The 12,029-nt window shown below is 41.3% G+C and overlaps 3 protein-coding genes across 4 annotated transcripts; 2 read left to right on the top strand and 1 right to left on the bottom strand.

Annotated features, from left to right (window-relative positions):
• Window positions 1-69: 69 nt before the first annotated feature.
• LOC309692010 (SLC35A4 upstream microprotein-like) lies at window positions 70-2,047 on the top strand. Its single transcript, XM_082510118.1, has 3 exons — window positions 70-429; window positions 752-850; window positions 1,839-2,047. The coding sequence occupies exons 1-3, from the start codon at window positions 415-417 to the stop codon at window positions 2,034-2,036; spliced, it is 312 nt and encodes a 103-aa protein (XP_082366244.1). The 5' UTR covers window positions 70-414; the 3' UTR covers window positions 2,037-2,047.
• A 503-nt stretch (window positions 2,048-2,550) lies between these two features.
• LOC309692003 (putative UDP-sugar transporter protein SLC35A4) lies at window positions 2,551-3,928 on the top strand. The gene has a single exon (XM_082510110.1). The coding sequence runs from the start codon at window positions 2,555-2,557 to the stop codon at window positions 3,530-3,532; it is 978 nt and encodes a 325-aa protein (XP_082366236.1). The 5' UTR covers window positions 2,551-2,554; the 3' UTR covers window positions 3,533-3,928.
• Window positions 3,604-11,837, bottom strand: LOC309691992 (chromosome-associated kinesin KIF4A). Of its 2 annotated transcripts, XM_082510095.1 has the most exons (18): window positions 11,807-11,837; window positions 11,632-11,677; window positions 11,480-11,547; window positions 11,348-11,398; window positions 11,105-11,233; window positions 10,947-11,021; window positions 10,778-10,860; window positions 10,564-10,674; window positions 10,209-10,337; window positions 7,516-7,655; window positions 7,220-7,431; window positions 7,074-7,139; window positions 6,842-6,968; window positions 6,636-6,760; window positions 5,837-5,956; window positions 5,500-5,667; window positions 4,156-4,306; window positions 3,604-4,072 (listed from the first exon to the last, which is right to left on the bottom strand). In XM_082510095.1, the coding sequence occupies exons 1-18, from the start codon at window positions 11,831-11,833 to the stop codon at window positions 3,996-3,998; spliced, it is 1,905 nt and encodes a 634-aa protein (XP_082366221.1). In that variant the 5' UTR covers window positions 11,834-11,837; the 3' UTR covers window positions 3,604-3,995. The 2 variants fall into 2 exon arrangements, with proteins under 2 accessions (XP_082366221.1, XP_082366220.1); XM_082510094.1 differs by having other exon boundaries at window positions 6,636-6,968.
• Between the last annotated feature and the right edge of the window lie 192 nt (window positions 11,838-12,029).

The following is a 12,029-nucleotide window of genomic DNA, read 5'->3' as shown; positions in this document are numbered from 1 at the left end:
ACGGAGTAGTGCTTGTGGACACAAGCAAGCGCAATTGTTTTCCGGTTAAATGCCTCTAGAGGGGCTACAGTAGAATAACAGGGTAGAGAGTGGCTTTGAGTGGGATACATAAATCGGACGCATTTAAAAATTAAATATTCCCCATAAATCCCAAAGCCAAAGAAATGCATTTGAAAAGTTTAAATGACGTGCATCCTGACAATGATTTTCATAACTTTGCACGACAGCGATATGGAAGGGAAACTCCAAACTTTTTCTAACCGTACTTTCTCATACGCCTGCCAACAGCACCAAATTTCCATTTGTATAACTAACGTATTGCAAAGCATTGATTTCCAGGCTATACCAATCGAGCGGACAAACAGCTGCAGCACAGACTTATGAGCCGAATGCCGATTAACGCACCGAGCAAAAATGGCGGATGACAAGGTTAGTGAGAGTGTGGTCAGGCTTTATGTTGTGCGCTTCATCGTATGTTAGCGACTGCTAGAACAATAAAATATATTTTTCTGTTAACAGCGTTTATTTTAACAGGGTAGGGATCACTTTTACATGAAATTGTTCGGCTTTAGTATTACCGCTTGTAGCTGTGATAACTTCGACAGAAGTGTGGAGTTTGTTGGAAAAAAACAAATGTGCTCTTCGTAAAACCGCTGGAGACAAGTTTAGGCTGACACCTGTCCTCGGGTAGATTAATTTCGAACTATCATATCATTTCTAATGGGAATTTGATTAACTGCTTTTATTACAGGATCCTCTGAAACAGTTAAGAGATCTAACACAGCTCAAAAATCAGCTGGATGAGATCCAGAGGCGAGTAGAGCACGAAGTATCTGCAGGAATTCCCCAGGTAAGTTATTACAAGTGTCCCAGATAAGTGGTCAGTACCTTGAAGCACGTTCTCCTTGTCTAATCTTGCTGTAGGAATATACAGTCGGTGGCCACTTTATAAGGTATATGATGCTATTACCGAGTTGGATATTTTCTGTCTCCATTCTTTATGGCACAGATTAAACAAGCTACTGGAAACATTACTGACAGCTTCCCCCCCCCCCATCTTGACATGTAAGCATCAGATTTGTTGATCAAATGTCACACCACGTCCCAAAGGTGCTCTATTCCATTGAGATCAGCTGACATTTAAGTGGCATGAACTCATTGTGGCTTTCAAGAAACCAGTTTGACATGATTTGAGCTTTGTGACATAAGGTTTGAGATACTTTGTCTACCTGTAGGTAGATTTTGTCTGTAATAAGTCATCCATTCCCCACATTTTCATCAGAGACACAACAGATAAGTATAGTTCAAAATACCGAAAACAAAACTGACAATAATTTTGAGAACAAACAGCTTGTCGGACTGGGGAAACCTAAATAGGTGAGAACCGAAAGGAGCGTGTATAGAGGCGTGGTCCCGCTTCTGAAATTCCGATACTTAATCTCCAAGACAAGCTCACCTAGCACCAACAATCATGCCACATTCAAAGTCACTTAAAATCACCTTTCTTCCTTACCCTGATGCTTTGTTTGAACTTCGGCGTCTTGTCTTCACGACGTCTATATGGCTAAATGCACTGAGTTGCTGCCATGTGACTGGCTGACTGGATATTTGTGTTCATGAGCAGTTGAGTGGGTATACCTAATAAAGTGACCGGAGAGTGTATATCATTGTAAATGTAAAGCATTTCCGTTAGCAGTTGTATTACAACTGATGAATAAAAGTGAATACTGGTCACTCATTCAGACTAACGGAAGCTAAATTGTGATTGTGGTCTATGCAGAATATATATTTACCCTTAATGAAATATCTTCATTTGTGTATATTGTTTTGCCTTGTAGGGTGGTTCAGTGTTGGGATCGCCATTTTTGAAAGGCTTTTTGGCCGGTTATGTGGTGGCCAGACTACGTTCATCTGCCTTCCTGGGAGTACTGCTGGGAACAGTCACTGGCATGTATGCAGCGCAGAATTATCAAGTGCCCAACATTGAAAGGACCTTTAAGGAGTACATGAACAACTTGAAGAAAGGACCAAAGTAATCTGGGATGACTGTTTGTCTTTCCAGTGACTTTACAGAAGTACTACTCTTGGAGTTCCCGGCTCGTGATAGATCAGGACTTTTGCGTAGACTGAATTATGGATGTAAACATTTAACTCAAATTTTACTGGGGACTGAATTCTTGCTTCTTCTTTTTTTTCTTGCATTTTTGTTGTGAGGGAAGTTACATGCTACTGTTCCACTTGCATCTGTCCAATGTTAACCCTGACCTTGAGCCTTTATATTTCATGACCTGTCTTAGTTTTGGTCCAGCTGTTTACACCTGTCAGATTTTGAAGTAGTCATATAAAAACAATTGAAAATATTTCCTACATCTTTATTGTTCAGCTAAAACATGCTACATAGAGAAATATCTATCTATTGTGCAATTACCATTTAAATGGCTGTAATTTGCTGCTTGTCATTTCAAAGTAACCTTAAGTGGGGGGGTTGATGCACTTTAGCAAAGCTTGAGGTTCAGATTGTTGGAAAATAAGTATTTATTGTGTGTCATCGATTATGATTGTGATTGATAATGTGGGGCCCAGTCCCCCAGCAAGGATTAAGAGGCAGTTGGTGAAAAGAATTAGGTGGGGGTTTCTCCTGGGGCTTATGGTTCTCATCTATGGTTCTCATGCACCACTCATCACTCTCACTAAGGTAGATGGTAAAGTCCCTTTTAACCCTTCCTCGTGTGTTGTAATGATTGAGTTAGCTAAACTGCTCATCTCTCTGATGACTCTTGTTCTCACTGGTGGTACATCAAACTTGTGTGCTTTTCCACGCCTTGCCTTCGTGGCACCCTATGCAGTCCCTGCTATACTTTACGCCCTCAACAACAACCTGGTTGTTCTGATGCAGGCCTACATGGACCCAAGTTCATTCCAGGTACTGTCAAATCTTAAAATTGCCTCCACTGCCCTGCTTTACTCCCTCTGTTTGGGCAAGAGCTTCCGGCCTGCTCAGTGGTTAGGCCTGGGGCTCCTCATGTTTGCAGGCGTGTTCCACAGTTACAGTAACCTGGATTTGGAGGAACCTGAAAAGGGTGAAGCTGAGGAAGTTGAAAGGCTTCATATCACAGCCTGGGGGCTTTTCCTTGTGCTGGTGTACTGCTGTGTTTCAGGGCTGGCAGCAGTTTACACAGAGGGGATACTGAAGAGCCAGCAGCTTCCCCTGAGCCTACAGAACCTCTACCTCTATATATTTGGTGTGGTAATCAATGGACTGTCATCTTTTTCCTCTGCGGCAAGTGACAAAGGCTTTCTGGAAGGCTACTCGTGGGTGGTTTGGGTTATCATTGCAGGACAAGCAGCAAATGGACTCCTGATGTCTGTGGTTCTCAAACATGGCAGTGGGATCACCAGACTGTTTGTCATTTCCTGCTCCATGCTGGTTAATGCTCTGTTGTCTTGGTCCACCTTAGGTTTGCAGCTGACTGCTTTATTCCCAGTACCTGTTGCTATGATTGGATTGGCAGCTTACCTTTACTACAGATAGTGCAGTCTTTAATAAAAGAACCACCAGCACAGTTTGACCCCACAAAAGCTCTCAGTGGAGGCTACCTAAACTTTTGTTTTTTAGGGTTTTTTAATGCCTTATCTTCCATCTGAAACTTGAAACTCTTCTTTTTTTTATTTGGATTCAACACGTGTTTGTGACCATATTGCTCATACCTGTTAAGTCATGTTGCCTAATTTGACTTTCCGATTGTGTTACACTGCAGTAAATTCAGATCAGACAGTAAACAAATGTTATATGGAGTGAATTATTTCCGATGACTGCTGCTATTTTTTTTTTTTTTTTTTTCATTTTTTATCACCTTCTCTGCCAAGAACAACATCAGAGATAAAGTGTTATGCAGTGTTTTAATAACCAATAAACTGTCAAAAAATAGTTTTTTTATTTGACATTTATTTCTCATGATTTACAGTCCGCACACTGCTGCGTAAAGACATTCAAGTCACACATTCAGTGTTGACGGGGGATCAGCCATGGGATCACCTTGTGCAGCTAGCATATCCTTCAGTTCTGCTGCTGCTGTTTAAATAAAAAAAACATTTTTTTAAGCATTTAGTTATACAACCACACATCTAGCAAAGGTTACATAATTTCAAACTGACATTTACGGAGTTGCTTATTCTCTGCCTGCAGCTGCTGGTTCTGTGCAGACAAGTAGATGGCATCCTGCACCGCTTCCAGCAGCACACTTCTGTATCTGCCCTCTGAAATCTTTCTCTGCTCTTCGCCTACCTGACGAAACACTCTGAACACCTAGGGAGATAACAGCAGGGGGGCAATGTAGAAAGGATATCATTTAGTAAAGCTTTATACAAGTATTTTTATGAAGCAGCTAACAAAGTCATTTTATATAGAGCATAGTCTTCTCTTTAAAGTCAAAACTGGTATTTGCTTACTATGATCAATATCAAACTGTGGTCTTGTAAGCTGCCTTACAAGCTGTTAACTTCAAAAACTCATCTTCTGAGTAGGTGTGGCTTTCTTTCTGTGGATTTCTCTGTAGGAATAACCTACTCTTTTAAATGTCACGATGGTCTGTCTCGCTTGCATTCTTAATTGCCATGTTTATAGCAACACACAGCAACACTAGGCGAAATGCTTAATAATTTTAATGTAAGTCTGAAGTACTAAGAGCAGGAAAAGATGCAAAATATGAACTTTATATACGTGACTCCTCCCTCCTCATACAGCTGAATCAGCAAATATCATCACTCGGGGGGGGATGTGTCAGCGCTGCATTATCCATCATCAGAGTATTACGGTCTATGGCAGTGCTTCCAAATATAAATATGTGATGTTTACTGTACATAAATCCTAACGGATACAGGAATATAGTAATCAACCATACAAAGATACATATTTTTAATAAAGTTATACAGTAAATTTAATTGCTGTTAATTTGATTAACTTTCCATAAAACATTTACAGGCAAGTTCATACGCATGTTTACAATAACTTGTCATCACTATGTGTTGTCATGCCCTGTGATGACCTGGCTGCCTGTCCTGAGTGTATCCCCCACCTTTCATCAAAAGTTAGCTAACAGGCGCTAGGATATAGATACTGTCTTTTGAGCTAAAGGGAAATCTTGTATTTGATAGCTCAGCTACTATAAAACTTGTTGCACATTTTTAAATCAAAGAGTTAAATGTCAGCTTGTGTTTTACGCAATTGTAGTTATCGAGAAGAACAATATTTACATCCATAGCTACGACCTCTCTTAAATAATCTGGAAATCCAGACGAATTGATGACAGCTAAAAATTTACACATGGTATTGATTTCCAAGACTGAGTCACAAATTCTGATCGTCCTTATGAAGATAGAAATGTAACTTTGGTGTTTTTAATTTCAGAGGCAGTTCAGGCAGACATGAGTTTGCTGAAAGTAACAAACTGATTAAATGTGAATAAGTCCTGTTATTTGAATCATGGTTATTTCTCCCACCTGCAGGCTCTCCTCCCTGAGACAGTGCAGCTCTGCTCGGTGTCTGTCATATTGATCCTGTAGGTCTTTTTCAGCTTGCTGGGCCTCGGCACGCAAGGCCTCTATCTGCAGTACTAGGACCTGTCTCTCTCTGGTCAGTACCAGCAAGTCCCTCTGAGGACCTTCTTTCTAATACAGGAATGCACAAACCATAAAATTATTCAAGAAAATAACATAATTATACAGTGAATTCCACTGCCTGCCATAAATCCAGCCTTGCATTAATTCAAACTGACTCAGCAACCTCAGTTAAGATGGATCACAAACAGAATAGTGTTAGTGTATCTCATTATCTCACCGGTAGGTTTTCCTGTGCCAAGTCTCTCTCCATCTTCTCCACCTCCTGCTGAATTAATCTCCCATGATCCTCCTTAAGTTGCCTCCTCCGTTCCTCTGCTTTGTTGTATTCCAACTGAGACTAATCATTAAATTGGCAAAACAAATGCCGTTGTGTGGGCTGCCCACTCTTGTGCACATAAATAATTTTTAGATGGTGAAAAGATTATTGATTCAGCCTTGTTACTGCATTATCCAACCACATGCATGGTTTTGGAAAATGCCCAAACCCCTTTTGTTCTTGCACATTTTAACATGTTGTCGGAAAACCAAATCTGGACGTCAGGTTAAAACCTAGAAGTCCAAGAAATTCGCTGTAGACTTGCGTCGATCAGGGCAGGAGTGTCGAACATCTTCCAACATTTCAACTGTTACCAGGAGCCAAATTGAAGTGGAAGCTTAAAACTTTGATGAGTTGGTGTTTCAACCGAAGTGAGCTGAAGGTCAGCATTACTCCAACATCATGCCTATAGAGAGGCTAGATGGAAGCTGGTCGTGCATAAAAGACAAACACCTACTTGCTTGGAGCTCACTGAAAGGACTAAGTTCCGATGTTTCAAAAAAGAGTAACACTGCTCATCTCATCCCCAAGGAAAAGCATTTCAGTGGCAGAATCGTGCTATGCATATGCTTCACTGCAGCATATGTGGGACTATATTCCCCATCTACATCATAGGGTATTCAAGTAGTGAAGGGGTCTGAGTATTTTCTAAATGATCTGTAATAAATTAGAGTTTGTAATGCCAGATGATGTGCTTTACTTGTTGACAGGCAGGGGAATTCCCAGTAGCAGCTCCACTCTTGAGTGTCTCCTCCCTGAGAGCCTCCTTCAGCTGCTGGATTCTCGCTACTCTCTCCTGGACCTTTTCTGCATTCTCTTTACCTTCTGGGAATATGAGAAACAAACAGAATACGCCGGCTGTGGTTAGCCATATGGAACCGTGACTTTTGAATCTGAGTATTTTACCTGTAATATGTTCTTCCATTTCCTGCCTCAGCTGGTCCTGTAGACATTTCATTGTATCTGTACCCTGCCTGCTGTTGGGGTGATGATCTCCAGAAAACAGCAGATTGCTATTTGAGGTCTTGCAAGTCTGCCAAGTAATATAAAACATGGAGCTCATTTTATTGTGTTGAAGACACTTTGTGTTCTAGTTTTTGCTACACTTGTGAATAAATGTAATAATTCGGATATAAACCTTTATTTTGACTTTTATCTTTTCTGATTCTTCCCGTCTCTTCTCCCATGATTGATTTTTCACCATCTGTTGTGGTGATCACAGCACAGACTCAAACTCATTATTTGGGAAGCATTATTTTCCATGAGGCTGATTTTATGAATTACCTGCAGGTTTTGCGTGAGCTCGGCCAGTTCGTAGATGCTGTGAACTTCACTGTCCCCCTGTGACATTATCACGCTTCTTAGATCAGTGATGCTGTCACGAATCTTTTGCTCAGTTGCCCTTGGACTCCAGCAACCAGTGGTGGGCTTAGTTGCAAAACCTCTCACTTTCTGGGCCAGATTTAAAGCAGAAGGTGTCTCGTTATCTAGAAGACCTGAAAGAAGGAGGGTTATTTTTGTTTTGTAAATCACACATGCATATTTATTTCTTTGTATGTTGATGTGGTGTAGCTCAGTACCTTGAGGGTTAATGCAGTAAATGAGGACAGTCCTGCTATTTCCTTTTAAGGCATCATTAAGCAAATGAGGCAGGAGGCTCACACTGATATTAGCAGCAGGATTTGGGATTTGGTCCAGGACCTTCAGCAGTGGGTTCACTCTGAAAATATATATCAAATATCACAAAGTGGATATGCTATCCAACCATCCAGTTATTTATTTATTTATTTTTTTTTGCCGTTAATCTGGGTTCAGGTCCCAAAGATGCCCAGACCTCCCTCTCCCCATCCACTTCCTCCACTTCCTTCAGGGGAACACCAATACATTCCCAAGCCAGCTGAGACACATAATGGGCCTGGATCTGGGTCTTCTCCTGGTAGGACATGCCTGAAACACCTCATTCAAAAGGGATCCTAGTCAGAAACCTAAACAACCTTAGCTGGCTCTTTTTGATATGAAGGATTAGCAGCTCTACTCGGAGCTCTTCACCCTGTCTCTAAGATATCAGGACATAATATAATATAGTAATAGCATATAATATCATATCAGAAATTAATCTGGGTATAAAATCAATACATAAAGATATCTAGGCCTTTACAGGTCTTTTAAAATGAGGTAAAAACAACTTGAGCTGAATTACAACACATGACAAATTACATCGTATTATTATTATTTTATCAAAAAACTAAGGCAAAATGCAAAGGAAGTATCTGAAAAACTAAGTACACCATTCACCCATCTTCATGTTGCAGGGGGAGAAGACTTAGCAGAGAAGCCCACACCTCCCTCTCCCCAGCTTATCTGAAAGAACACTGAGCCAACAGAGAGACATCATCTCTCTGGCATGTCCTGGTCTGCCCCGGGGCCTTCCCCTGGTAGGACATGCCTGAAGCATCTCACCTGGGAGGCATCCAGGAGGCCTCTTAGTCAGATACCTGACTAACCTCAGCCAGCTCTCTTTGATGTGGAGGAGTAGCGGCTCTACTCTGAGCCCCTCCCAAATGACTGAACTCTGCACCTTACCTCTAAGGGAGAGAGCAGCCATGCTAAAAGCCAATTCCAAATGACCTGCTGAGATTGAAAAGGTGGTTTGTGTTGTGTTCATGCTCTAGCACACCGACATAAGAAACCATGCTGTAAAATGTAGAATTAATAATTTTTAGCTTGAATAAAGCTTCTACTCATAAAGAGAACTGATATCAAAAAATTACATTTCTGAGGCAAATGCTGTCCTCCCTGTTGATCTGACCTAATTAACAGGACCATATAACTGCAGACATTTTTGACTCATCGCAGCCAGAAAAGTACAGGTTTTACTAATGAGGTGAAGGCTGCAAGATACTTCAGGCAATCACTCTAGTGTACTGCGGCACTCGCATTGGCATACTCCCCTCACATACCCAACACCCTTTTAATCATGCTGGTATAAGCTGTCAGTTCCCTGCTCATTCTTTCACTGCCTGCCTGTGAACACTGCTTTCCCCAAAAGCTATGCCGCTACTTCCTTCCATTGTTACTGAACATATTTCAAAAGGCCATCCCCCACCCCAGCATCTACCTGTAGGCTCTGAGTCAAATTCACTCCCTGTTGAGTTGGATATGTTTTCTTGTAGAGATGAAGATCTGAAGCTGGTTTGCTGAGTGAAATAACATTAGTGTCATATAGATTTTTGTTTGCAATGATGATGGACAGGCTGACAGATGAGGTCAGGCAGGAGTGTCCTTGGACTATAGTGTTTGTAGGCAACATTGTGGTCTTTAGTGAGAGTAGAGAGCACGCTGGATGAGGTAGGGTTAGAAGCAAGACAGAATACATGTGTGTGAATAAGAGGGACACCGGTGGAAAGGTGAAGCTGTAAGGAGCAGAGGTGGTGAAAGCAGATGAGTTAAAAAAACAAAAACAAACTTGGTTTGTTTCAACCATCCAAAGAGGTGAAGAAGAGGCAAGTGGAGTGAGCGGAGACAAGGTTCAGGGGTGGTAAAGAAGTGAAAGGGAAGGTTTACAAGATGGTAATGAGACCTGCTGTGATGTATGGTTTGGAGGTGCTGACACTGACATAAAAAAGACAGGAAGCAGAGGTGGAGAGTCTCAGATTTTCAATAGAAGTGACCAGAACGGACAGGATTAGAAATGAGAACATCAGAGGGACAGCTCAGGTTGAGTGGTTTGGAGACAAAGTTAATGAGGCAAGGCTGAGAGGGTTTCAATATGTGCAGAGGAGGGATTCTGCATAAATTGGACAAAGGATGTTGAACATTGAGCTCCCAGATGGGAGGGAAAGAGGAAGACCTTAGATAAGATTACAATCCAAGGGATAGTGTGAGACGGGGGGCAGATGATACACTTTGGCTACCTTAAAGTTGTTTATAGGACAGATATAGAATCACTTTTGACTGGTGTAGATTTGGCCCCAACATCACTCTATTACAAAAACACCTACTCAGAAAGTCACAAGAGGTACATTCCTCAACTACAAGAATCCATCAAGAAAAGCAGTTGTTCCTACAAGAGGATTTTGTTCAGGAATAGCAATATATACTACTTATCTCCTATAATCTATGCCTACAGCCAGAGGTAAAATAAATAAATAAATATAGCACATCTCCCTCCAGATGATGACCACAATCAGAATAATGCTTTATCAGTTTGTGGTAGATCATTTCAAGTTCCACTTGCCCATGTAATAGAGATCTCACTGGCTATGTCACTGACCCTCTGAGGTCAGTCCTACTGGCTCCTCCTGCCAGGCTGAACAGCTGAAATCTGCTGCGGCAGACATCTGACTCCACCTCCTCTGGATGGAGTTTCCACTCAACAGTCACCATGAACAGGGAGCTACATCTGAGAGAAACACAGCATAAACATTTGACAAGTTCATATGGAAATTTATGAAAAAAAGGGCAAGCTGACTGACACCGTGCAGAACAACTCAATCATAAAAGCCAGAAGTAAATTTTTTATCGCTCAGGCACTTGGATTTATTGCAATTAACCAATTTAATGAATGGATCCAAAGTGATTTTGTAAATGGATTAGAGTTCATAAAAGTTGTGCTTTGTATGACCTACCGGCTGGAAATGGAGCCTGTGTTCGCCTTCAGTGTTTCCCTGCATGTTTCGTACAGGTTATAAGCGTCTTCAGCTGAACGCACACACACCTCACATAATCCTCCTATGAGACTGAGAGAGAAAAGCAGGCATGAGCATATATAATACAGCTTCAGTGTGTATATGTTTTATATGAGGTCTTTGTTTATCATTAAAATGCAAAATTGTGACACACCTTCCAAGCGCTGGATGTGTTACAGGTTGTAGAGTCTGTCTGTTGAGGCTCAAGAGATCCACTGCACTGCCGTCTGGATAAAACTGACATTGAAAAACATTAGCTGTCATCATGTGTTTTATTGCATCTAGTATCCTTTGGGGCTCTGCTACTGAATACAAGGACAAACCTGAAGGGATGACACAGAGATGAATAACTCGCCTTTCACTCTTGACTCCATACAGCTGAACAGGTTAGCCACGACCTACAAGCAAATCAAGGGTATGATTGAAAATATAAACACATAAAATCTGCAAATATTAAATGCAGTTTTGTTTAGAGCTCCACCTGTCTGATGACACTGCTGTCAATAAGAGCTCTCGTCGTCTCTGTGGAGGCTCCACATATCAGCAGTGCTGCGTTACACCCACTGGACATGTACTCGGTGAGAGGCTGCAGGAGCTCAGGGTGAAAACTCTGCAGATTTACACTCAAGTCTTTCAGTTTCCAGCCATCAAAATATCAGGTAGTGAAAATATGTGCAGTGGAGCAGAAAAAGGTTAAAATAAGAGGTCAGGAGCTGTTTTGTACCTTTATGCTGTCAACAGTCACGACTTGGTCGAAAGAGAAGGCCTTGGCTGCCTGTTTGAAAGAATGTAAGCAAGCTTGAAAGCAAATTAACAAATACTTTCTGAAGCATGTGTGTGAAGTCAAATGACTTACCTCATTATTTGATGATTTGTAGTAAACACTATGTCCTTCTTCATCAATAACAACAGATTCTTTACTCTCTGTGCATTCAAAACTGAGTTACAGTCATTCTCCAGTGACAGTATAGCAAATATACAGGTATACTGTCACTGTCCCAGCCTTACCTGGTTTTGTTGTAAGTACAACTCCCACTCTCACTGCGTCAGCTCCCTAAAACATTAAAGATCAATGACAGAGACTCCAACAAGAGTGCCTTTAAATTCTGCATTATTCTGATGTAAATATACCCCTGCTTTAAAAAGATGCTATTTATATACTGTGTAGAATATGAATACTCACAGGTGCATCCATGTTAACAGTGGCCATCCTGCGTCTGACAGCCACTGGCGCACCTGGATTTCATTTCAGATGGATGAATTATTAATGATCCAGAGGCTACTTCCACTGGTGAAAGTGAGCAGGGTTCTGTTACCAAGACGGACAGAGCGGTCAGAAATGGGGTCACTGATCAGCAGTACTATCTTTTTAGGCAGGGAAAAATAAAATAGGATTTATGAAGACT

The sequence above is a fragment of the Aulonocara stuartgranti genome, assembly GCF_965226115.1.
Source record: "Aulonocara stuartgranti genome assembly, chromosome: 2".
NCBI lineage: Eukaryota > Metazoa > Chordata > Actinopteri > Cichliformes > Cichlidae > Aulonocara > Aulonocara stuartgranti.
This window is presented reverse-complemented; position numbering and strand designations above follow the sequence as displayed.

Coding starts and splice junctions, on each gene's coding strand:
- LOC309692010 (XM_082510118.1), top strand. Junction 851..1,838: donor TATCTGCAGGAATTCCCCAG/GTAAGTTATTAC, acceptor TTTGCCTTGTAG/GGTGGTTCAGTGTTGGGATC.
- LOC309691992 (XM_082510094.1), bottom strand. CDS start 11,833: ATGGCCACTGTTAACATGGATGCACCT. Junction 11,548..11,631: donor TGTACTTACAACAAAACCAG/GTAAGGCTGGGA, acceptor TTGAATGCACAG/AGAGTAAAGAATCTGTTGTT. Junction 5,957..6,635: donor ATTCCCCTGCCTGTCAACAA/GTAAAGCACATC, acceptor TTTAATGATTAG/TCTCAGTTGGAATACAACAA.
- LOC309692003 (XM_082510110.1), top strand. CDS start 2,555: ATGATTGTGATTGATAATGTGGGGCCCAGTCCCCCAGCAAGGATTAAG.